The 27,498-nt window shown below is 39.0% G+C and overlaps 2 protein-coding genes across 3 annotated transcripts; one reads left to right on the forward strand and one right to left on the reverse strand.

Moving 5' to 3' along the window:
* Window positions 1-294: 294 nt before the first annotated feature.
* wnt9b (wingless-type MMTV integration site family, member 9B) lies at window positions 295-11,436 on the reverse strand. 2 transcript variants are annotated; one of them, XM_081371637.1, is made up of 4 exons: window positions 8,302-8,440; window positions 6,916-7,169; window positions 4,961-5,226; window positions 295-3,172 (listed from the first exon to the last, which is right to left on the reverse strand). In XM_081371637.1, exons 1-4 carry the CDS (start codon window positions 8,385-8,387, stop codon window positions 2,702-2,704), a joined length of 1,077 nt encoding a protein of 358 aa, XP_081227763.1. In that variant the 5' UTR covers window positions 8,388-8,440; the 3' UTR covers window positions 295-2,701. The 2 variants fall into 2 exon arrangements, with proteins under 2 accessions (XP_081227763.1, XP_081227764.1); XM_081371638.1 differs by lacking the exon at window positions 8,302-8,440 and adding an exon at window positions 11,299-11,436 and having other exon boundaries at window positions 2,009-3,172.
* On the forward strand, window positions 10,474-21,115 carry arf2a (ARF GTPase 2a). The gene is made up of 5 exons (XM_081371658.1): window positions 10,474-10,957; window positions 16,823-16,980; window positions 18,107-18,217; window positions 18,302-18,426; window positions 18,939-21,115. The coding sequence occupies exons 2-5, from the start codon at window positions 16,833-16,835 to the stop codon at window positions 19,098-19,100; spliced, it is 546 nt and encodes a 181-aa protein (XP_081227784.1). The 5' UTR covers window positions 10,474-10,957; window positions 16,823-16,832; the 3' UTR covers window positions 19,101-21,115.
* Window positions 21,116-27,498: the final 6,383 nt, after the last annotated feature.

Below are 27,498 nucleotides of genomic sequence, written 5' to 3' on the forward strand. Positions count from 1 at the left end.
CATGTAGCATGGTAAATCATCACGTGCAAACTCAACTATTTGTATATGTTTTGGGTGAGTGAAATGAGTATGAGGCTCCGGTTGAGAGTAGTGACAGGAAAATACTGCAGGTCGGGATCCATCAGCTCCATGATTAGCTGTGATTTAACTAGAGAGCAGGTGCTTGCGTGCAGAGCTCTGGACAGGTGTGCGACCACAAACACAGAAAGAGAAAGAGAGAAAGCAAGAGACAGAAAGGTAATCTGTGTTTTAAAATTTAAGTTGAAGAGATAAATCTGTTGACAAATGTCATACACCATTTTTACAAATGTATTATTTTATTTGAATATGATAAATTTGTTCTTAAATAAGTAAATAGGTCACAATATATAAAAAGGAGTAAATGCATCTGTATTTCAGGCTAAAGATTTTAAAAGAAGCATTGTCTTAAATATCTAGTAAGAAGAAAAAAAAAACATCTTAGCATTTAATTTCCCCCATAGACCAGGTGAGGTAGTAGAAAAAAATCCCTGGCGTGAAATCACAAAGTGAAACAGTACACTGTTAAAGCTATGACAACACAAACAAACACATAGACTCCAGGTTGACAGAGGTTTCATTATGGATGTCTATGCTATAAATGTTGTCATTTCAGCAATTGCAGCAGAGAAACACAGGCATAAGACACTTGCATGCACATACACTCAAAAGGGAACAATCTCATTTGGATTTTTTTTTCACGGCCACCGTTGGGGTTTCAGGTATTTGCATACGCTGACTCAGTGTGAAACTCTCTTTCTTTAGTCTCTTTCATAGAAAATGGATCGATTACTGGTCAAAATGAATTTCAAGTAGTCAGTGAAACCCTTTTACAGCAAATGTTTTACACATTACAAACGCTTCAGCCGAATGGCATGTCACTGAATGCTTGGACTTTCTTGCACTTGATTGATGTGGCCAATTTTACTGCAGTTTTCTCCCTTCCCAGAAAAACCATGCACACATGCACGCACACACACACACACACGCACATACAAGTAGGCACGTACATGCTCACATTCTCATACTTTCTGTTGATTTCTGTTGTTAAGTGAAGAAAAGCATGTGATGTTTTAACCGAAAAATATTTTTGAGTAATACTTTGCATCTGAAGGTTAAAATGTGCCTTTGTGCAGTGCACCAATACAACTGATTTTTAACATTTTCACTCTTGTTTGGTCTCTTTCACAATATAATTAGCAATTTGTGTGAAAACATGTTTTTTTTTTTGTATCTAAAAAAAGGTTGTTGTTGCTTACAAGGAATTAAAAAATCTCTGTAACAAATGGCTCTCTATTGGGAATCCAGCCAACTTTAGACTCAGGCACATCCTGGAGAAAAAGCACTGTTATTTTCTCTGATTGGTAATGGGCTAATACGGGACTGGAATGGACTTTATCAAAGGCTTCACACACATGAAAGGGCTTGCAGACTTTATAGGGCAGAGAGCTTTGCTTACTAGGGAAGGAGATGTTTTCCTTTGTTCTGGATGGGACATACTCACTATCATTGCCCTTGATGGGATAGCAAAGACTACACACTCAGAAGCCCAGATGTTTGCACATACTGTTTGCAGCTGTAGGGAGAGGTTATGTTTGGGTCATGTAATGACACACATTGTTATGGTCGATCCCTAATGCTTGTGTTTTACACATACTTCTGCATAGAAAAGCAGGATATCATGCAGCAATGTGTAAAAATTAAACTAAAAAAGTGTAATTGCATGAATGCAATGTAATAAGTGTACTTGAAATTGGTACAGCAGTCTAATTGCAATAAATACATTCCTATCTATACCAGATGCAGCCATTTAATGGCCATTCAAGATTTAAAACATAACATTTCTGATTATATAACTTGCTCTAACATTCATTAAAAGTCTATGAAAGCAGACGGTGTCCAAGTAAATTTCCAGTTTATCAACATAACCCCACCCCCCACCCCACCCATTTGTAATATATCTGTGAAGCATGACAACACAACTACCATAACAGACACATAGTACTTTCTTCCACACAAATAAAAGACTACAATAATATTCACAAATAAATGCATTCATAAGTGCTTCATACTTTCAGTATATTTTGAAGCCATATGTGGACTCTCAGAGCAATAGAGAGATATACAGTATAGGCAGGTAGAGAGACAAGCAGTCAGAATTCTAAGTGAGCAGACCGCCATCTCACTTATTAGTTTGAGTATAACTAAATGTCGCAGATCACTAGTCCATTGACAGAAGCGTGTATGCAACACAGACTGTTCAAAAGGCAGTCTTCCCAGAGAGGTTGGTTTAGCACTGCAGAAGAAAAGAGTTGACTGGTTCAGTTCAAACCTCCACTTCTTGCGAGCTGCTGGGAAACACATGGAATGTCCTATTTTGTAGAAGAACTGTTCTAGGACAGAGGTAAGCAGCTGCTTGTATACTCTTGTTCAGGTGCTGATTGGTCAGATTAAATGAAAATGTTCATTCCGAACTTTAGTTAGGAACTCCATATGGGAGCCCAGACGCTCATCCATTTAGCCATCTCATCTAAGCCATTCCTCTATCAGGTAAGACTGGCACATCATCCTTAAAATTTCCCCTCAGCACAACCTGGATCACAACATCCAAACCCTTCCAAATGCATCCTCAACCTTCCTCACTTTCCGCTTCTTCCTCTCAGTCTCCTTCTTGCATGGTCTGTCAATGTTTCTTGCAGGTGTAGACCTCCTCCTCTCTGAGGCAGGTTTGACACTCGACGTGACAGCACCAGCGGACCTGGCAGTGGCAGGAGAGGGTGGTGAGGTGGAGGGCCGTGTTGTAGCCTCGTCCACAGCACAGGCTGCTGCAGCTGGTGTCCTTGGAGCACGGTCTGCCAGCCGTCCCAGGCGAGTAGCGTGATGGCCTGCAGAAGCTGGGCGACTCCTCCAGAAATACCAGCTCAGTGGGCCGCGGACGGGGAACCGTGTTGCTGTGGCGACGAGGGCTCGCCAGCTCCGTCTCCCCCGTGGCGGAGTTAGTGACGCTGTGCACTCGAACGGCCGTGTCATAGCGGTACTTCAGCAGATGGCCTGTGTCTTGAAACGGGGAGAGCTGCTTCCAGCATGTCCTCACAGCACACGAACCGGAGACGCCATGACACTTACAAGTAGTCTTAAGTCCACTCTTCACCGCCTGAGAGGTAAAGAAAGACAGAGGTGGAGACATGAACATAGTATTCCAAATACAACACTACGATCCTGTGAAAATGAGACGAAAGAGGGGATTGATAAAGATTAGATATGGGATGCTGAAAGTTGGTCCCACTTTTTGATTGGCCAAGACCCGTTCCCTGTGAATATTTGGAGGTAAAGAAGATTTGAAACAATTTATTCCTATGGAACTATTACCACTTCTGTGATTGTGGCTAATTTTTTTGCACAATGATGAAACATGCCATCAAATAAGATATAAACATTGATTGTTGTTGCTTTATTAGACAAGATAAAAAAAAAAAAATTCTCCTTAATCCTTATCCAGTAAATCAAGAAAACTGAAAAAGTCATGGGGCCTATTGGGAATGTGGTTGTTGTGGACAATGGAGTCCAAAAGGTTGAGGGACACATAGGGGGTCATATTAATATATTGGTATTGATTATCTCCCCAAAAGTGGAAAGGGAGATAATCAAAGACTCTAAAAGTGGTACGGCATGCTATCTTAAATTATGCTATAAAGTTGTTTAAAAGAAATCGAGTGAATGCTCAAGGACTTCATAGCCCTGAGCTAAAAGAAAATCAGGTTGACATGGCGTAGATGATGGATGCAGAGGGAATGTCTGAGCTGGCCGTCTTTTAACTCTGACCTGCACCTCTTGAAGACCACCATCCCTGATCTATGCTCCTATCAACACATTTCCATTTTTGTTCTATTGCTCTCTCTCATTCTCTATCGTATTGTATCTCTGAGTTTGAGAGCCAAATCATATTGTTTACTTGTTTGCTGTTTATCTATTTCTCCTATTCAGGCTCCTCTCTTCATTTCACATATTGGGGGGGGGGGAGGCTGCAGAACAGATCAGTCTATCAAAAAGGGCCCAAGGGGAGATGGGGAGGTCAAATGGTCGATGGGGGTGTTCCACCCTACATAGGTATGAGCTCCCACCCCAGGGCTACCTGAGAAATACAGAGAAGGAGAAGCGAGGAAATGGAGAGAATCTGAAAGAGGAGGGGATAACAAGACCTCAGCCACCTTTGCTTGTTTTTGTTAACCGCCATCTGTGGCCTGAGGTGTCAATTGTGGGAAACAACAAAACCGGAGACTGATAAGATAAGATCCGAGTTTGTCCAGCCGTTCTTTTCTAACTCTTTCTGTGAACCTCGTAAACCCTCCCCCTTTTTCGTTCCCTCTGTCTTTCCCTGAGGCTACCAGTCTCCTGGTAACAGGACTGTTTTGAGGGATGTTATGAGGATTTATGAAAGTCTGGGAGAGCAGCGGCGACGGCGGCAGCAGCAGTGAGACTGGTAGAGCGGGAGGCATACAGTAGGTGGAAAAAATGCTCGTATATTACAGAGGCCTCCTCGCTGTATAATCGCCCTCATGGGGAGACCTCTAATTTTGAAAAGGGCCCCCACAGCAAGCGCTGTCATGCCTGGACCAGGGGAAGGAACACCTGGCTCCAGAGAGCTGGCCAATACCTGCTCACCTACCTGCCTCACCCCACTCGCTGAACTCTCCTTTGGGCTACAATGAACTAGGAGACTGCAACCCGCCAGCCAAGAGAGAACGTGAAGGCATGAGAGAAATTAACCCTTACAGATGTTCTCTTCTACAAGCGTTGGAGGAGATTAAAAGGTTCTCTTATATCATAAAGCCATTATATCACTATCAAAAAGAATGAAAATACTCAATTGTTCTTTGACAATGCCAATACCAGTTTTTCGGACCATGTACCATGACAATATTTTTAATATTCTGCATCTTACCCGGATGCCGACATTAATGTTGTGAGAGTCTATCTGGGCACGCAGGTCCTTGCTGACTCGTTTTTGCCCCAAGAACTTCTTGAGAAACTTGGTGCTGTATTTCAGATTGTCTCCGCATACGCCCCACTGCCAGGCCTCGCGGTGCTGCAGACCAGGAGAATCGTCGCAGGTGCAGCGCTCCATGCGTCCAGAACTGCACGCTTTGGCCAGCGCGTGAGACAAGGCCGCTGAGGACACCGCAAGCAGGAAGGCTGTCTCTTTAAAACCTGATGAAATGATGCATTTATTAATGAGCACTGTGCAAAACTGCTATGAGTATTGTACTCTTTCCACATTAAAAAGTTTTACACTTAAATAAATGAAAATATTTTTTAAATGACGTACATTCAAAGGAGATGGCAATATTAGGAGCATAATAAAAGCTGTTTGATTTTACATGAAGTGGGTTGCATGGGGGGGGGGGGGGTGACATGATGAGCTTAGCTAAAAGACAAGCTAAATATTAGGAACTTTATTGGAATTATTTAATATTAACAAATTAATAAATCAATCATGTTTGATTGCAAATGATGCATTTCTATAACAGCATTAACTGGCGATATGAAGTGGAAATGAGTATAATAAATAGGCCAAATGTCCATTTATGAGATAATTAATACGTCCGCAATAACATAGAGATAGGCTACTGGATCTTTGTTTTTTGAAGTAAATTTCCAGGACCACGTTCATTATTTAAAACTCACTTCATCTAGTTTGAGCAATTTGAAAAGAAAAGCCCACCTATATCGTGCCTCGCTAATGGCGTTCTCTAACATAAAAAAAATCCTCCATCATAACCTACATCTTTGTTTCCCAAGTGTTAAGTGCAGCGTTGTGTCATGATCCTTTAACCATAATCCCCCCTTGCAACATCCTCGTATTATTGTTTGCTTAGATCGGAGCTGAGACAAGGCGTGTATTTTGATCCAATTAATTATTATTTTGACTAGGTTTTCTGTCAGATTAAAGCGCGCGATCACGCCGCCCTTTTCCTCTGAGAACTGGGCGCTTTTCCGCGAGATAAAAATACTTCAACTGGCCCCGCGAGGCCTCACCGCACAGGGATTCCGCGCTTCCCAACTCCCTAATTACCAGCGAACTGACCTAAGCTTGGCTTTAACATTCACATCCTGCACATTACGCACATGTCCGTTTGGAAACAGGCACCTCATGGAGGTTTCTGCATAGTTGTTAATACTAAAACATTTCCTTTTCTGACATATAAGTAGCATTTACTAATTTAAGACTACCAAACAACAAATTGTAAAATTGTGTTCTGTGGGATTTAAACTCACAATATTTGGCTGTTTCTTTTTAGTGCCTTTATGAAAGTGCAAACGACTTTAACAATAAAAAGCTGATCCCAGTTACTGTGTGTTAGTTTCCCCCCCAGCAGTTTTTCTATAACTTATGTCTTAATGTTACTAATACATTTTAATTAGCCTAATTTATTTATTATTTTGTTTTCTATCTATCTATCTATCTATCTATCTATCTATCTATCTATCTATCTATCTATCTATCTATCTATCTATCTATCTATCTATCTATCTATCTATCTATCTATCTATCTATCTATCTATCTATCTATCTATCTATCTATCTATCTATCTATCGTTTTTAATAGAATTTTTGAGGCCAAACAATTTTATAAAAAAAAAAAAAATCCCTGTGATGGGAAAATGATGAACAGTTCCATAAACAACAACTTGTAATTGTATGACCTTGAACGAAAGGAGAAAAATGGCTAAAATAAAACAGGCCTATATTAAAATATTTACATTTGCCCTCCGTTGAGATGGAAAAATGGAATGTTAATAACACTTAATACTATTTGTTTCATATTTCACAAACATTAGGCTATCTTTTAAAATCACATATTCAGAATAAATTTAAAAACACCTGGCAAATCTTACCTCGTTTTAAAAGGCTTCCACGGCCATCCATACTACAGTTCCAGCGCTCGTTGCGGAACTGATAGCGGCACTCGAGGAGGCTGAGGCGGACAGATTCCCTCAGAGTCTCCGCCAGCCCCGGTTCCCGCCGGCACAATCGCTTTTGCCGGCGCGTTAAAGTCATCTGCTCGCATTGCTTCAGGTGCGCTTTACCGTTCGGAGGCTCGTTGGCAAATGGACCGGGCAGAAAAACCAAGGGCTCGCGACCTGTAAGCCTAACGAGATACACAATACAGTTACGAAAACTACAGTAGGCTACAGTTGAAACATTCATTTACTTTTAAGGATGTTCATTTTGATTAGTTCACACACACCCTGACCATACAATTAACCTTTAAGAACTTTTAAACTATCAGATAGGCTACACTGTAAAATGTTTTAATCACCATGTTATAAAAATCTTTGTTTTAGTTTAGCTTGTCACAGTTATTTCTCTCATTTAAATGTTCTGAAGAGTTTTCAGTGTACATACTTTTTTTTTTTTTTTACTGTATTTGAGAACTAAAGGCAGCAAATCAACAAATTAGAATGAACTAGCGATGGCACGGGTGCTTTGAATATATGTTTAAATACCTGATTTGAATAGTCGTGACTCTTGTTTGAATAGAGAACGCACATAACTATACGTGGTCAGTAGTCTGAGTGCCCTTGGATTTTGGATACACTACTGTGGCGCTTAACAATCTTCAGTCAGCACTCTTAATTAAAACCCATTGGAGAGTGTTTTTACGAGTTTATAGGATTCTTAATATAAACACCAGTGGGGCAATAACGTCCTGTGAGCGTAAGCCAGAAAGATCTTAATGATCAGGTAGGGCGAGTGTCAGGACGCGGTGCCAAACCATCGGAAGACATCTGGATCCATACACTGCGCTGTCCAGTGCTCTCTATGGCAATAATCGGCCCGACCAACACACTATTTCGATATTTTAGACAAATCAATGTTAAAAAAAACAAATAAATACATAGGCTACAACGAAATCTAATGGTGTTTCTGGTAGCAATTTTGAAAGCAAGAAAAATGAGAGCAAGCCAAAAAAATTCTTAGTTAAAAAATTAATTTTAGAACATTTTAAAATACCACATTCTTTAAATAATTATTTCAGTCTGTATAGTGTGATCATTTGTAATATACAGCCTGCAATTTAGGTTTAAAACATGTTTGTTAAACATAATAAAACAATAAGGCATGCGTAATTGCGCATGGGATATCCAACATCACCAAATATCTCCACCTGTTGACACCACTTCAAATGATTCAATTCCAAGCCAAATATGTCAATAATGCACTCAGAGGCTATTTCCAAGACTTCAGAGAAGATGGAGGATATAAAAGGCTCTGCTGACCCGAAATAGGCTGCTGCGTGGGAGAGAAGGATGCAGAGGGCAATAAGTCGCAGCGGACAGGCAGTCCTTGTAAGCCCGGTGCACATGATGACGGGTCGACGCTGCTCTTCATTGCGCTATCTGTCCTTGTTGAAATCCCAGCTGTGCTGGACAGAGCAACTTCTTAAAGGGGCAGAAACTCATTTCAGACCTTGGGAGGCGCGGTCCCGAGAGGGGTGAGGCATGAGCGCCGAACTTATTGGATCATCAGTCATTTACTCCGCCTATAGTGCCATGCAAGGAAACGACTCTTATTTCCCTACAGATTGGCAGGTGCGCTTCCCTGCTGAATGGTTCACATTTAGGCTATACTTAAAATCCCCCTTCTGATTATGGAAGACATGGATGGACAATTAATTAATCATCCAAGACCAAAACAAATAGATTAGGTGATTAAACTAATAATGTTCAATTTCAATAATTATCAAGTCTTCTTCACGTATAGTTTGTCTGCTTTTGTAATACATATGAAAATAAATAGAGAGGAAATTAGGAAGGAAATAGACTTTTTTATTGGTTTTCTTGTTATCTCTAATGTCAAATGAATACAACATTGAATAATTTAGCCTTTTGTGTGTCATCATCACTTGTTATACTATTCTTTTAAAGCGCATACGTCTTTTGAGTTCAGTGTAGGAATAATGAGTGTCTGTTTACTCTTGTTTAATTCCAACACCTTGTTTACAAACTGTGGCTCCATTCTCATTTCCTGAGCATCATTAACGCACTGGCGACTTTGATGCTGTTGTCATCACTAAGCACAAGATAATGAGCTAATCATGGCTGATCTTTCATCTCAGTTCCTCTTGCCTCCATCAGTGACAGACCAACTGGGCTCCGCATTTCCCTTATGATGTCACCTTCTTTGTTTAAGACACCCACCTTTATGACGTAGGTGTGTCAGGTGCACTTCCTGCTTGTGGTGACCAATCCAAACAATATGCAGGAGACATTCTCTGCTCCTAAAATAAGTGTAAAATACATTTGAGAATCATCTTTCTATCATTAATGTTGGATTATTGAATAGGGATCCATTTGTTCATTTTAGAACTGTTTTGAGGTCTTTAAAAATATGATAGAGTAGATAACACTTAAGTTGATATAAAATACTTTATGTAAATTTATTATTATGGGTTTATCTTGTTGACAGTAAAACCTTGCATAACAGACTGCCACTGATATTAATGTTGTTAGATTAACTTATATTTTAGGCAGTTAGTCCTTGGGAATGTTATTTTTCATACCCCCCAAAACAAATAAGTAAACTTTTGGGACTGTTACTATATGTTTCTAAAATGAAATTATCTCTCCAACAATTTGTCCAGTTATGTATTTTACATTTTAGGGATTTTTGAGGTCTGAATTCGAAAAGGCCTTGTTTGGTCATGTTTCTTGTCACTACAGTTGGTAGCCTACAAATAAAAAAATAAATAAAAAAATTGATAAGCTTAAAATTTTAAATGAATAGAATTACTTTAATTTAAGGGCAGACTCTCCTAGTACCCAGGTTTTATTTGAGCACACAGTACTTTCAGATCATTAATGACCTTGAACCTTGTCCTGCAATGACCTATTTTTTTTTAATGTGCCATCCAAGTACAAGTTCAAATAAAAAATAAAAAAAAACATTAACAACAAATAGAGTAGCTAAAGATATTCAATGAATTGCCAGTATTTGTAGCTTTGTGCTTCAGTGGATGGGCAATTGTTTGGTTTGTCTTATCTGCAGCACCCTCTGCTGACTGGAACATACTCTGTCTATCTGCAGAATTATGTACAGCTCAGTTGATCATTGAAAATGTATTACACCATCTGGTGGACTATTGATTTTTTGATTTGAGGCTATTCATATTCATGACAAATAGGTAATAATTTAGGAAAAAAATTCACAAGATAAAATAAGCTACTATAATAAGCTAATTTAGGACGAAATGCCTTATAAATAAATAAGGTAAGCAAGTATGTTTAACTAGGCATACAGTTTTTTTTTTGTTTCAAGTATGGATTTTTTTAATAATTATTGTTTTACTTTTTATAATTTAAAGTATTTGCTTGTGTTACATTGCATTATTGAGTGCAACAAGATATAACAAATGGTACAATAGATAAAACATACTATATTTATTGGCACCTGACACTTTGTAGTATGTTTGCCGCTAGAGGGTAACCTCATCCATGTTAATGTGTTAGACGATGCAATCCTCGAAACAGCTAATCTGTCATATTTATAAAGTCCTCCTCCAACAGAACCTTCAGTCCATTTAATCCTTTTACTTTATATTTTCTCAACTCTCTGGTTAGCGCGGTTCGAAAAAAAGAGGTTCTCATTAGAAGCATAAATTTGTTAAACATATTCAGGTCGACTCATCTTTCATTTTGCATGGGAAGAGGCGGCCTGTACACGCGTCCCTATGCACTCACGCCCACCATGCAGTCATTGGACGACGACAGTAAAGGGGTGGGGTTTCGCATACGCTTTGGACACTGTGATTGGACAGCACTTCCGCGAGGGCGGAAAACATGACGCCACCGTCCTCAGAGTAGAGAAAGACGCCATTTTGTTTTTAGCGGTGAGGAGGAGAACCGGAAAAAAATTGTAGCGAAACTGCACCAAAAGGTAAATACTGCCGAAACCACTCATTTTGCTTTGTCATTCTGACGTAAGTTGTACAGAGGTATTTTAATTTACCTGTCGTTCACATGTAGCTAACAGAAAACGAGTATTCGGTTATGAATGGTCATCTCAGTCAGGGAGGCTAACAGGCTAACTAACGGATGTTTGCTTAGCTGATGTGGAACTGCATAACCAGTTCGCGCCTACTTATAGCAATATACAGACATCTTCAGCGCTAATTTTCCTGTCTAAACGCGTTTTATCCCCTACACAAATTATATAGATACTCAGGCCTGACCAGAGTAAAATAAGTAGTGATGTAAACAGTCGAGTGGTGTAGTTACCTCGCCCTTAGCACATATAGCAGACGACAAGGCGTCGCTCGCGACACAAGCTGAACGCTCCCCTGTAAAGAACGGCTCCTGCGCTAACAGTCTACATTGGTTATAATCTGGGCGATCTAGTTTGTCTCTTAATTCGATGGTGGAAATAAACTGTTACGTTAGATCACAGTGACTCAAAGTCAGTTACAGTCACTGTGCGTAACGTTAATCTGTGAATAATTTCTAGGCCGCGTTTCTAATGTTGGTGTTCGAAACAACAGACGTTGTGTCTTTTCACCAGAAGTGTTCCTTGTAAAATTGTTGGCAACATGCTCTATATGTAGGTCTAAAGTGGTTTGCATTTTGAAAAGCGCGAACAGTATTGATACCGTCACTGGCATTAGAGAACAACTGAGTGTTTGTAATAACGTTAAACGGTGATATGATGACGTATTTCATTTGTCTAGCGGGTGTCAAACACCCAGGGTGACCACAGTAATGTATGAATGGATGGATTCAATCAAAGAAAGTGTAATCTAGGTCGCTGTCAGTGATTATTCATTTTAACCCCTTTCAGTTCCTGGTCAGATGGTAGAACTAGATATTTGTTGTCGGATGATTGCCGTTTTTCTAAGTGTGGTTGTAGTGCTGCTGTTGAGTTTTTAAGGTGTTTTGTAAGCAAGCACAGTCACTCTGATCATAAAAGACTGGCGTGTTGATTTCTAGTTAGGAAGCATTTCTCGCTATAATTGGCAGTGTCTGTCGCAACATTGTAACTGTGGATGGGATCGTGTGCTGTCATGTGATTTTTCTCTAGCCTCTGTTACGCTCTCACTTCCTAGTCTGTCTGATAAATGGGTTGTCTTAACCACTACGGTCTTTGATCTTTGTGCACGTTTGATCATAATTTTAATCTCATATAGGGGAAGTATCCTACATGTATCACATCAGAGTACTGATTAATCTCAGTTGATCAGAGATGTGAATGTTCTATTCAGAATAAATAAAATAAATAAAGTCAAATGTCAGGAATGATGTTTGCTGCTGGAAAAATAAAGAGCAAGGTAACATAAGAGCAACACAATGTACACTATCGTTCAAAAGTTTGCGATCAGCTAACAGCTTTAGATTTGGAGAAATGAATGCTTTTATTCAGTAAGGATGCATTCATCTTTACTGAAAACTAGTAAACTACTTTATAATGTTTCAAAAGACTTCTATTTCCACTTTATACTTGTATTTATTCTGAACTTTCTATTCAACATATTATTCAGGAACATTTTTATCATGGTTTTTGGTTTCCACAAAAATATGAAGCTGCCACTGTTTTCAATTTCAACATTGATAATAAGAAATGTTTCTTGAGCAGTAAATTAGCATATTTGAAAGATTTCTGAAGGATCATGTGACACTGAAGACTGGAGCAATGATGCTGAAAATTTAGCTTTGACACCACTGGAATAATTAACATTTTAAAGTATATATAAAAAAAGGTTATTTTAAATTGTAAGCATTTTTCAGGATACGACACTTAGGCCTATTTAAAAACACACATAAGTCTTACCGACCCCAAACTTTAGAAGTGTGAATGGTATGCCAGTGCTTAACCTTAAATGCCTTCAGTTTCAGCATGACTAGTTCACTGTGGTAACCAGTGGAAACAAAAAGAGTCAGCAATACTCATCACATCTGATGCATGATTTCTAAATGTGTTGCTGCACAGGGGGACAAAGTGAATAACAGTGGGGGAAAAGAACAAGCTTTCACTTAACAGAACAGACGTTTTTAAATGTTAAGACAGTCATTGAAACCCGTTACTGGAATCAACAGAATTTATATCAAGACTTTGTAGACTGATTGAGGTATGTTTTTTAGGCCTGGTTTCACAGTCAATGCTTAGATTAAACCAGGATGAGGTCTTAGTTCAATTAGCCTTTTTAAAGGGATAGTTCACCCAAAAATGAAAATTACCCCATGATTTACTCACCCTCAAGCCATCCTGGGTGTATGACATTCTTCTTTTAGACGAATACAATCAGAGTTATATTAAAAAATGTCCTGGCTCTTCCAAGCTTTATAATGGCAGTTTATGCCTACGTTTTGAAGTCCATCAAAGTGCATCCATTCATGATAAAAGTGCTAATAAAGGCCTTCTGAAGTGATGCGTTCGTATAAGAAAGATATCCATATTTAAAACTTTCTGGACTTAAATAACAAGCTTCCGGCACCTGTAAGTAGCTTTTATAAACATGCCTTAGAAAAAAAAAAAAAAACATTACTGCTGTGCATATTGAAACAACACCATTGCACGGACATATTTTAAGATATATCTGTGAAAGTTGCTTTCATGTACAGCTCAAACTTGCATTTTAGCCTGGGACTAACTGGAATAGTTCACTTCAAAATGAAAATTCTTCTGTCATCATTTACTCGCCTTCAAGTTGTTTCAAACCTGTATGAATTTCTTTCTTCTGCTGAACACAAAGAAAGATATTTTGTCGGTAACCAGACAGTTGATGTGCCCCATTGACTTCTATAGTAGGGAAAAAAAAAAGTCATTGGGGCACATCAACTCTCTGGTTACCGACATTCTTCAAAATATCTTCTTTTGTGTTCAGCAGAAGAAAGAAATTCACACAGGTTTGAAACAACTAGAGGGGGAGTAAATGACAGAATTTTCATTTTGAAGTGAGCTAGTACTTTAAGCCTTGTCTGTGAAACCAGGGGTCAGTATAATATGTGTAATGTTGTAGCTCTATTTACACCATACAGAGATTAGTGTGCAGTTATGATTACTACAACAACATTAGCAACAGCTTCTCGTTTTACCTTTTCTATTCAATAATTCAACTTCTTTGGTTCCTTGAATAATTGATGTGGCTTAATTTGTGGCTGACGTACCCTATGGCAGATTAAAAAAAATCTTTCTATTTGAATTTACATCTTTGTCCTTTCTCCTCCATTATTTTCACAAACCGTACTTGCCTGTTCTTTCTTTATCTAAAACACATACACTGACCATAATGCAACCCATTTGACTGATCAGTGAGTCAACCTGTGGAAATGTGTAAGTCACAGAATGAGTCAGTTTTTTGTAGCACTTCCTTGTATTTGCAGGGACGTCTTCCAGTGATGTGTCCCCTTGTGGAGCACCCTTTGTTTAACAAAAAGGGTGTTTTTCAAATAGTTCTTTTGGGACTTTGTTTCTACTCTGGTGTCACTGCATTTCTAAAGACCCACCTCTGTTCTTTTTACCCAAAGGACACTGCTCTTGCAATCTTAGTGGGTGTGTTCTCACACCATTCTTAGCACCTAACTTTTGTGACATTTAGACTCGGTAGACAGACAGAGTACATCCCTTCAGATCTTTAATTACTTGTGAACAGACTTGCTTTTATTATTTCGGCTACTGTAGTCTTTTAGATTATTTTTGCACACATGTATTTTGTGTAGGGTATCACTAACTACCTCACAATACCGTACACATTCTGATGCATATGCTATGGTTCAAAATGTTGCAGTGCATCATGGAATTATAATTGGATCATGAGTGAAATACATGCACTACATCCACCATGTCAATGAGAGTGAATCTGTGGTATCAGTTTTAGTCTCTCCCATACATTTGCTGCATTTGTTTAAAACAAATTATAGCCGCTTTTCCACTGTCGGGCCAAACCGTTTTCTTTGCTTACCCGTTCCATTCTTTGCCGGTCTGGCCCAGCTGGATATGGTTTCATTTTCCAGTGTGGGACTGATAATACAGCTCTTTGGAAAGTAACACAAATGTGGCAGTCACTGACATAGTAACGCAAGATTTTACAGACCGCGGGTAATCTCAAATCTGACGACGCATCTATAATATGGTTTGTTGAAAAATTCATCATGTAAAACAGAGTTCTGCTAATGAACGTTTCTGTCGATGTATACTCTCCGCATTAGGGATGCAGTGATTAACCAATTTCACGATTAACCGTGATTAAAATACAGACAACCAAATTTAGCTTCAGTGTGTACGTGGCAATTGTTCACTCGTATACATTTCAAACACTACAGGTTTTAAAGCAGATTGACAAGTTAAGCTAACATGAAAACAAAAATGTGACATTATTATGGTTGGCTGTTTATAATTTCTGAGAATCTTCAAACATGTCACATATTGTTTAGACATAAGATAGGAGAGATATATTGACTGTCTTTGGTCTGTATAGGGATGTAGTGTGGCCTCATTGTCTAAAACTGTGTAGTTTATCTCTTACGCTACAGTTGGGATTAGAGTGTAACCCAATCGATGGGGACCTCTCTCTCTCTCTCTCTCTCTCTCTCTCTCTCTCTCTCTCTCTCTCTCTCTCTCTCTCTCTCTCTCTCTCTCTCTCTCTCTCTCTCTCTCTCTCTCTCTGGGGTTTGTAGTTAATAGTTTGGGTTTTGGGGTTAATAGTTTGTAATTATTTATCAGCAGTGTTGAGCATGTTACTTAAAGTAAAAAAAAGGAATTTAGTTATAGTTACTAGTTACTTCTCACAAATAGTAACTGAGTTACATCATTAAAAAAGTAATTATTTCCCAGGGAAAGCAATGATTGCGTTACTTAAAAAAAAAAAAAAAAAAAAAAAAAGTAAAATAACTTGGATGCCCCAAATATTACATATGTTAAATTAATTAAATGGACACTAAATAGAATAAATTATTATGATAAAACATTGTATCTACACAATTTTTATGTTGCTGTGGGACAATGTGAGAGACCCCTATTAAATTTAATATAGCTATAGCTAATATACTATTTAAAATGTTATCATTACTATAGTGGAACAATAAAACTGAAGCCGGTTTTATAGAATTTATTGCACAGACCACAACTGGCCAACAAATAAGTCTAAAAATAAATTATGCTTCTTAAGAAATGTACCAAAAACTTCACAAAATGGTAGACATACTGCAGCCTACTTGAAGTATTTTCTTCCTCACAAAAGTAAACAGTTTAACAAGAAGTGCTCTCAATATAATACTGAACAGTGTAATATAAAATTTAATATTTTTGGGTTTTATTTTTAAATCTACAGAGAACTTCATTATCAGAGGTTATTTAAGCCAAATTCTAGGCGTATTTGCAGCATGTTCACCGTCAAACAAAGATGTTTTCTGGAAACGTTCCCTGCAGGTTATTTTTGAGTTTTATTTTATAAATACTCGGATGAAAACCGCTGCAGTGAGCTCAATTATAGTAACGCCGCATTTTATTGTCAGTAACTGCGTTGTAATGGGGAAACAATAATTCGTTTGATTACTCGTTACTGAAAAAATAGCGCTGTTTATTTATAACTCCGTTATTCCCATCACGGTTTATCAGATGCCTGTGTCTGAAACTTACTGCAGAGTAACTTGGTTAAGTGCTTTGCTTAAGTATCACCCTTTTGAAGGGTTCAAGCCTCTTTTTTATTTATTTTTTATTTACACCTCTGATCTTTACCACTGTCACACCATCCTCAATTATATGTTTTGCTTGCTCTATAACCCTATCTACCCTCTCTATTGTTCCCCGCAGATCCGCCACCATGGGGAACATGTTTGCAGGCCTCTTTAAGAATCTCTTTGGGAAGAAAGAGATGAGAATTCTGATGGTGGGCTTGGATGCTGCTGGAAAGACCACCATCCTGTACAAACTGAAACTGGGAGAAATAGTCACCACCATCCCCACTATCGGTTTGTGACTTTTCCATATTTACTATTCATTCTTTCTCAGTCATATTTTAGATGACCTTTCAGAATAATTGCTGTTTCACACTGCAAGCTTGAGCTTCACGTCAGCGTGACTGCATCGTCACTGCAGTTGCGTGAGAGTATTCACACTGGAAACGTTTGTACAGCAGCGGCTCCAAGGCTTCATATAAGTGAGCATTTCTTTTCAAAGACAACTATAAATTTGTTTTTAGAAGTTGGTAATTTATCAACTTAATGGTCTTGAAAGTTTAAGATGGGGAGGTGTACAACATTCGCATATGTAAATGGTTAACAACAAACACAACCAAGAAAACACCTCCGATCTTGTCGTTTCAGTCGCACTTCGATATGTTTACAAGGCCGCAAATGCACACTCAGGTTTGATTTGGGTAGTGCTAGCCTATATACTTGTCTGTATTACATAAACTAAAAGAAACTTTATATATCATATATCTGGCTAGTTTAAATTAGTTTTTTTATAATACACTATACTTTCACCCAAACGGAATAACTAAAAACTATTTTAAATGGGTAAATCATCTATAAAACACTCACGCGACTCTCCTGCTCCTGGTGTGAAAGCACTAATGGTTAACATGCATGTCGAAAACAATACGCACCGCTCACGCTTGTGGTGTGAAGTGGCCGAAATGCGCTGGTTTTGCAACATGTATACGGCTCATAAATGCAGCCCTTTTTTTCAGTGGATTTGGTTCTATAAATATTCCTTTTTTCCATTGGCATTTAAAAAATGATCAATGAATAGTTTTGTAAGCCATCAATCAAACCAACCAGATGCGAGATCAATCAATTCAGACATTAGAGACTTTAATTTGAAGAAAAATTTCAGGTTTTCCTGCATTTAGGAAAAAAACTCTTTATTCTACTTTTAGCCGTCTCCCCTCCCCTCTTATCCATCATTGTGTGTCGAGTCTTATCCCTCTTTCTCTGCTCTTTGGCAAAAATGTTTTACCCTCTGGCTATAGTGTTATTAGAGCAGGGCCCCAATGTGAGACAGGAGCAGTTCATGGCTTTTCACCCTCATTCCTTCTGGCCCTGTTTCTGTGTGCCAATGTTTATTTAACTTGCCTCCCTTCTCTTTGTGCAGGTTTTAATGTTGAGACAGTAGAGTATAAGAACATCAGCTTTACTGTGTGGGATGTGGGCGGTCAGGATAAGATCCGGCCGCTTTGGAGGCACTATTTCCAGAACACACAAGGTCAGTGTCTATGCATACACACAGAGTACCAGGTATCAAGCTACTCTTAAGCACATACTCAGTCTCCCACGGTCTCTTTCACAGGCCTGATATTTGTTGTGGACAGTAACGATAGGGAGCGAGTGAACGAGGCAAGAGAGGAGTTGACGAGGATGTTGGCGGAGGACGAGTTGAGGGATGCCGTGCTGCTTGTCTTTGCCAACAAACAGGTAAGAGAGAGCAGAACACAATTTGCTAAGCCCAAGGAGCATCAGCAGCTCCAGTATTTATTGGGTTTGTTTTCAGTCTTCAGCTATGGCTGACATCATGTATGACTGTGTCTTTGATACAGTTTTCCTGATTTGATTCTGATTCACAAGCTATTCATCCAGTTCTGATTTTAATTGTTTCAGACTAAGTTGGGTATATTTCACTTGTATCGATTTTGCTTACATGCACTACTGTTCGAAAGTCTTTTTATTCAGCAAGGATGTATTAAATTTATGAAGCGACAATGATTACATTGTTACAAAGAATTTTACTTTCAAATAAATGCTGTTGTTTTGAAGGGGTTTTTTTATCAAAGAAAAAACAAAAGTATTAAGCCGCACAAGTGATGGTCAGCATTGTACAAACACATTTTCGATCTTGACTTTTATGAATCAGTATCATTCATATCAAAAATCTGTTTTTACAAAGCTCAGTAACTGACTGCATTGTTCTGACCGTCTGTTTCCTACAGGACCTGCCCAATGCGATGAACGCAGCTGAGATCACAGATAAGCTGGGCCTTCATTCCCTGCGTCATCGTAACTGGTACATTCAGGCCACCTGCGCCACAAGCGGGGATGGCCTGTACGAAGGGCTCGACTGGCTCTCCAACCAGCTCAAAAACGCTAAATGATCCATTCCACCCTCTCCTCTTCTGTCAGCGCTGTGTGTGTATGAGTGTGTGTAAAGGGTGACAGCACTAGTTTCAGTCTCGCCCTGTTGCCCAGTTTATTCATATCTTTCTCTTGTCCAGTCTTGTATACATCAGAGACTTAGCCCAGTGCTGTCTAAAATACACATGCAAGTGTGTGTGTGTGTGTGTGTGTGTGTGTGTGTGTGAGTGAACTGAGGGTGGGAGTAGCCTTGCTGTGCCTTTCAAAATAGACACTCAGCGTACAGCACGGTTCTCTCTTTCTCTCTTTTCTCCCTCCTCTCCCCGTGGTTTTCTGCACGCAAAGAATGACCCAGGATGTTAAATATTTCTGTTACCTAATACACTGAAACCAGACTATAGGCCTGATTTTTCCCTTTCCCAATGTTTAAAGCAATCACGCATGACTAAAATGTTACAAGGTGTGAGTTGCCATCCTTTGACCCCACATTTGATAAAACTCATTGTAACCTGCATCAGGTTGGGAAAAAAGAAGGAAAAAAATCAGACAATAAAGTGACATTTGTTTTTCATCCATTCTTCTTCGCGTTATTTGAAAATCATGCTAATGCTTTCAGGTACGTCACATGACACTCGCCATGTGAACACCAGCTCGCTTTCCCTACTGCTGTCCTCAGTCAAGCGCATTCAAGCACAAGCCTGTGAAATCTTTTGTTTACACAAAGTCAGCTTGTAAAACGTCTTAAACTATTGCCCGTGGGGAAGAAATCATGTGACCCTGTGTGTCTGCTTTCTTGGATCTTGCTGTAGTATGATCATCCAGTCAGATCCCAGGCACTAACTAACAGTCCTACATGTGTTTTGATTGGCATGTAAGAGGCGACTGCAGAAGTGATGAGTGTTTGTGGGAGTATGGAGGGAGTGAGCGCCTTCTGCTGGTGCAGCAAGGCCTTTTGCGAGCTGCTCCCACTCCAGTGATTCTTCTTTTAGCTCTTTTTCTTTATTTTTATTGTTGTGATGATTATTTTTGTTGTTATTACGGTCTCTTTCAAGGTGTCCTGCATCATGTGTACAGTCAGAATCGCATGAGTGTTCTGGTGAGGCCACTAAGGGCTTTTTGGGGTGCGTTCGGTTTCCTTATTGTAATCTGAAAATGAGATCCCTGATATATTGATTAACACCCAGGCAAATCTGCAGCTGATCCAGAGTCGCCAACAAGATCCAGTGGCTGTCTCTATGGTTCTCCTTGTATGAGAGAAATACAGAACAGCTGCAGGTCAAAATGCAAACTCCTCCAGCCTGCTGTAGTCCTCCCTCTTCCATATTTCACATTTCTTTTTTCCTTCATTTCTCTTCATCTGTTGATGGCTGCTCTACCTGATGCACCGGTCCATTTTGAAACATGTCACTTATAGAAAAAACCACCAGCAGAGAGATGTTCGCTTTGAGAACGTGTACACAGCCTAATAATCCAAAACTGACAAACGCTTTGCTTCGCTTCATATTCCAAAGGCAACTGCAGTGCTGAGTACAGCACTGAGCATTCGGCTGTAAAGATCCCAGTGGTCCGACCCCTGTGCTGAGCTCTCACAAGGGAATAGCTGACGTTTCACCTTGTGTGAAACTTGATGGCAACATGAATGCATTTTATTAATTTGTTTTCTTTCCCCTTTGTCTGTCACCAAATTCATGTTTCATAACTCTAATAATGTTTTTCTTGGCCTTTTAGTTATGATACAGATCTACTGTAGTTGATAGATTTATTTGAATAAGCATCATCTATGACAAGTAATTAAAGTGTATGGACTTGAGTATGAAAATGTATTTAGCTTTCGGATTTCATTTAGCTATCCTATGTTCAGATGTGAAGCTTTAATTTCAAAAAAATCTGTAAAATAATAGGAGGAAGGAATGTGTGCAGATGTTTTTTTTTCTTTTACTGAAATGGTTTTTGTTTTTAGCTTTTTTTTTTTTTAAACCCATCTTGTAACATCTGATAAATGCACTATAATAAAGAGATCTCTATTACAATTGTTTTTGTTGTGCCTTTATTTTTTTAACTTTTGTCAATATTCATATTTGTATGATTGCTGTTGTTGGAGCACTGATGTGTCCGTCTTATTCTAGTTAATCATAAGGTGGTGCTGTGGAGCTGATGCTGACAGGACAAGATATAGCACGATTCAAGTTGATTTGACACCCATACATAGTCATTTAGTGACTATAATCTATGGCCTGAGACGCTGGGATAAGCTCCAGCATTCCAGAGACCTTACGTAGGACCAGCTGTTTAGAAGACGTATGAATTAAAGGGATTATAAAATAGGGTGTAAAACTGCCATTTGTTGCATTCCATTATGAAACTGGCAGTCAAGAACTGAATGAAGATAGGAGAATAATATTTCAGTTGCACATAGAGCTAACATCCATCTGCTTCTCCAGGACTGGGCCACAGTTGCAGCAGACTATGTAGGGCAGCCCACACCATGGATGCAAGGAAAAAGCCTGGATAAAATAAGCTTGAATAGTAATAATACACACGCTAAATGAAGGCCATTTAACTGTGATAAGTGTGGGGGGAGAATATTGTGTGGCAGTGAGAAATTCAAATTTTTGCTCCCAGCAAATGGAACAGTTCAGCATGACAAGCCCTAGCCACCCATATATCCTAAGAGAAAAGTACTTCATTAATTCAAAGGAAAAAGCCAGATGAAACCTACATATAACCTTAAGCTTTGATGGAAGGATCTAATGCTGTGGAAACAGCCTGATGTTCATCACATCGTATGGTTAAGATATTCTCTTATATTCCTTACATACCCAGCAGTCCAACCATTTCACAAACAACTGGTGCTGATAGATTAATTAACCAGCCAACACCCGAATTTAAGGTTATTCACAAAATGTAACCACCTTCAGAATCCCTTCTGAACCCGTCCGGGCTTTATCCTGCAGATCTCTGGCTGACTGAAACAATAATAATAATAATAATAATGCATTACATTTATATAGTGCTTTTCTAGGTACTCAAAGCGCTTTTACATATGGATCTCCTTAACCACCACCAATGTGCAGCATCCACCTGGATGATGCGACGGCAGCCATATTGCGCCAGACACCAGCTTACTGGTGGAGAGGAGACAGAGTGATAGAGCCAATCAGTATATGGGGATGATTAGGAGGCCATGATAGACAAAGGCCAATGGGCAAATTTGGCCAGGATGCCGGGGTTACACAGGATTTTTACAGGATTTTTAATGACCACAGAGAGTCAGGACCTCGGTTTAACGTCTCATCCAAAGGACGGTGCTCTTTGACAGTATAGTGTCCCCGTCACTATACTGGGGCGTTAGGACCCACACAGACCACAGGGTGAGCGCCCTCTGCTGGCCTCACTAACACCTCTTTCAGCAGTAACCTAGTTTTCCCAGGAGGTCTCCCATCCAGGTATTGACCAGGCTCAACCCTGCCTAGCTTCAGTGGGAAACCAGTCTTGGGCTACGGGGTGATATGGCTATTTGAAACAAGCTCTTCAAAAAGGATTTACCTGTATTTGGTTCCATTCAGGTTAACAATGACAAGCTTTCCAGTTCCTCCAGTTCAAATGAATACATTCTGTCACCACATTGTTTCATGGAGGTTGAACTATATTTGGTTTGCACCTAATATAGCGCTTTCTTTTCAGGCAAGATAGTTCAAGGCTTTGACAATCTTTTTTTTTTCACCTTACAAATTCAACACAACACTCCTCAGACAGCAAGACTGATGTGTGTTTCTATTTCAGTTATAAGAGTTTACAAAATCTCAATCTGAAATTAATGATGTCATCGAGCAGTTGAGTCTTGAGCAATTCAATTCACCTGTCTGTCAAGTGCTTGACTAGAGGAGCCTGTCGACTCACCACAGAGTTCATCCGCCTTCCACACACCAACCGCAGCTGCTGCTCTGCAGTTAGGCCTGTAACCGCAGGCTTCACTGGTGATATGGCCTCAATGAGCAATCCCCTACTTGGTGTTCACGATGAGGTGCAGGTTGGATTTAATGGAGGACAGAAAAAATTACACAGTCCTTGAGGGGGGCATTCCCCCCACTCTACCATATGTTCTATACAGTATGAATGTAATCTGGATGTACTACATTCGCTTGTTGTCACTATCATGTGACCTACCAGTGTCAGTTATGTCGCCTTATGGGATAGTAAAGTGTCCATTGTATGCACACTTCAGAATCTTGCCGGAAGTAGTAGGTCATCCGGGTACCTTTTGCCTACTCTTTTATGAGTACTGTGAATTCGGACATACTTCTTTTGTCACACACTGTTTTTCGCCTACTATTTTGCGATTTCGGATGCAACCAGTGGATTTATCTCATTACTCACACTGAGTGGTGTGTGTTGCTCTTCCCCATGTCACTCAGGCATTAGTTGAGGCGAATAACCATCATCAAAAAAACGCAAATGAGCTTTTGTGAAATATCAGATTATGAGCATCCAATTTTTCCTTTCGTCTCCATCTCTATTTTTTTTTTTTGTCTCTACTGCATTGTTTGACGCCCTAACGGCTCTCCACCCAAATCTCCTCCCTCCATTTCCCAATCCCCATGACTGATATTTTGGATGATCGCTGGATAATGACTTTCAGTGGACTAATTGTGATAATTTAATCGTACGCTTTGATGTTTCCTGGGATCTGCTCAGCTAAAAGATGTCAATTAGCATTATCGAAAAGAGGAGAGACAAGGAGGGATTTAACGCTAGATACTCTTCCCACTAGACTTGGTGTGTGTAATCAGAAGGTTAATGCTGTATTCTAATACTCCCATAGTGTGCTCCATTAACACCTTAACATAGTCTGTTTGACTGAAGCACATATTAATCGGCAGTGCTGGCTAGTGTTTAGCCTCAATAAGCTTACTGAGTTCAGGCAAAGTCAGTTCACTCAAGCGGCCATCTTAATGCCTTCTGCAGTCTATTTTCTAATCATACATACAAGTATAGCCACTATTCACCTAAATGGGAAAATACCCAAAATCACATTATAAAATAAATGCTTTTTTCCAAAACACGTTGGGAACAATTATTTGCCCCCTTTTATTAAATACTTTTTGCAACCTCCTTCTGCCAAGATAACAGCTCCGAGTACTTTTTTATCCCTGTGTGCACCAAACCCATCTTAAGTGTTTACATGATTTACTTTTTTTTTCTTGCATGTCATGTATGGGGCTCCGAAGTCTTGAGATCACTGCAGTTTTAAAGAGAAAATACTCAGCAATGGTGTTGACATGAATTTGCACATGGTGTGTCTTAAAGCATATGAAAAACACCACATAAACATATAAACAACATAAAAACTTGATTTTCACCACAGGGGGACTTTAACAACCAGTTTTGATGATGCACGTGAATATTTGTCTGATCCTTGATGCTATCGCAGGCAGCAGCGCAAAGTTGATTCTGCGATAATATGATCTAATATTTATGTTTCATAAAATGTTGTAGATTCATGAAGCAAATGAGAATCGATAAAATTATTGATTATATTTTGAGACAAAGGCCTTGTTAATGATTTCAGTTTTGTTCAAGGTAGCCTAATTAAAGCAACAGTTTTTCAATAACGGAAGAATATGGTATGGTATTTGAGGTAAAAGGCACAATAATTAACATGAAAATATACAGCTGGCTGACTTTTTCATTTGTTGACACAACATGGTTGGATTCAGATGGTAAATCAAATTGGGTGTCCGACTTAAAGATAATCACCATATTTATAATGAAACCATCTTTTTAAAATATGTTAATCTTATCATAAAATAGAATACTTAGCCTATTTGTTACTAGGCTACTGTAAATCTCATTCTTTAGCTGCTTTTTAAAATAATTTTGTTTCTGTATTTTTAAAATCAACATATTTGAATGATAGTATATTTACCGAATAAAATGTATTATTTTATTTATCAAAATAGGCCAATTTTGTTTTGAACAAGTTGTGTGCCTTTTGCCCCATGCTGGTGAGCCTTTTATCCTGTGTGGTGTAAAAGCCCCACCTTTCCACCTCTTTTATACATTTATATGATTTTTAAGCAAACAAACCACTTTTATGATTTATTTGCACACCAAATCTGTTGCTCCATCAATGTTCAATAAACACACACACACATTTTTATTTTGGTGCCTTTAGCCCACCTTAGTTGTACCCTAACCCCAGTTTCGGCTTTTTGAGCTTTTTTTTTTTTTTTTTTTACTGAAAGCAACTTAAACTGATATATCTTAAAATATGTCAGTTGCCTACCATTGTTTTGTCTCAAAAAAAAAAAAAGTTTTTTTTTAGTTACTTACAAATCGCTCCAACTACTCAGCACGTGAGTAAGCTGTCCGAATGATTCAGAATGAATCGCGAACCGAGCCACACAGTTTTTCTAAACGTTTTTGTCCGATGCACTGAAATAAATCAAAAGAGTGATTCATTAGCGAATCAGTAGTTCTGATTCAAAACAATCGACGCACACGACAGGCCCGCTATTCGAAAACATCCCTCGTTACATTTCCCTGGACTGTCTACACTACACTGTTTTCCACTCAGGGCCTCGGCCAAGTAAAGATGGCTTTCAAATCGCCAATAAAACCAAATCATGGACGGATTGTTCCTGGTTGTCCATTTCCAATTGGCATTGTTGTTGTAGGCCAGAGACAGCTCGGCTTCCAAAACCCAAAAACCACCACAAGAGGGGGCCGTTCACTAACGTTACACCTGCAGGTAAGAGGCCTAGCTAGTTAGTTATACAACTAGGATTCGTGTTAATTCCTAAATTATTTCAAGCTTCCCTGCTTTACTTTACAATGCTGATTTGAGCAAAGTCAGCAGTTAGATATGAACCGCAATAAACATTTAACTGCAGAAGCAGCTATTCAAATCTCTTGGTATCTGCTCTCATTTGTTCCTGACATGCTGTAAGTTAGCTGTAGCACTAGCAGTGTACTTGTAAATTTCCCACCCAGTTTATGAGCACTTATTCATGCACATCAGCACAAAGCCATCCCCATATGCTGTGATTTACCGGGGGCTGCTGATGGGGAACGATGCTTTGGTGGCAACACAAACACAGCAGGTGGGAATGATGGGAAACACAGGATATGTAAATAGATTTATGACTCTTGCTTAATTTGTGCTATAGTAGAGAACGTGTGTGGAAGTTGCGAGGACTGTGAGACCTGTTGTGTGATTTTGTTGGTTCATTACACACCTTTCCCCCCTAATAGTAGAAGGGACCAAGTCTCAGGGGACATGTTTCCTTGGAAACGGAACCTTACTTATTTATAGAGTCCGACAGAAGAGAGCTGGAAGAGATAAAAAAAGAGAAAGCTCCTGTCTTTCTTTTTCCTCCACACCTGGGTGGTGTTTGATCGGTGAGCTACGTCTCTTTAATATTTATATCGAATTCAGCATCACACACCTCTAGTTCAGTGCCATAGCCTAGTAACCCCACCCAACAGCCTTAAAATATTCCCTCCATGTTTCCCAGGAGAGAAAACAAGCGCACGCATCACACATGCACTCACCCAGCATTAATCGCATTGATCGCTGTACCTTTGGGTCCTGAAATTTGAGGGCAGTTATTCATTTGACATGCTCGACAGCTTCACATAGAGCATCTCTCCTCCTCCCTTAACGCCCCTCTAAATCCCAAAGGACTGTTTGAAGGCCATCGTCAATTGAAGAACGATGGACGGATGAGTTTATTTTTTCTTTATTCCCCACACTGCCATAAAGGAACATATTATTATTGTCAAGACATTTTTCTTCATATTTCTTTGTGAAGTTAGCGTTTTGTTATAGCTGATCGAAATATAAGGCCATGTTGTCACATCTTCAGTTCATAATTCCATTCCTTCATTTTATGGAGGACTAGAGGTGACACTTGAAAATACAATGCAGGGATAAGTTATAATGTAGTTAAATAAAATAACAAAACAATAAACTAATAAATATTTTTTTCAGATTTAAAATATTAAAATACATATGTAAAATAAAATCCATATTTAAAACAGTTTTTTTTAATTGGTTTTTAAATAGTAATAGTAAAACCATAAAGTAGCAATTCAGTTTAGAAGACTAAATTGTTTCTTGACTATCATTTTAGGTGCACATTATCCATCCACCCATCCTATTTTTTTCCCATATTGGGCAGTGAGGTTTTTTTAATAATTAAGAAGATATTCAGTCTTGTGGAAGAGTAGAGAAAAGCCTATTTTATCATGAGTGCCCCTTTAGTTATTTATTGTGTTTATGCAGGTGTAAATGTGCATGTGTGATCTCGCCTTTATGCATAAAGTGTTTGATGCATTTTGTGTTCCTATAATAGACATTATAGGAACATGCTTTTGCTCTTTGGTCAGTTTGAGTATTTGTGTGCATCTGTGAAC

This window comes from Scardinius erythrophthalmus, assembly GCF_964197995.2.
Source record: "Scardinius erythrophthalmus genome assembly, chromosome: 1".
NCBI lineage: Eukaryota > Metazoa > Chordata > Actinopteri > Cypriniformes > Leuciscidae > Scardinius > Scardinius erythrophthalmus.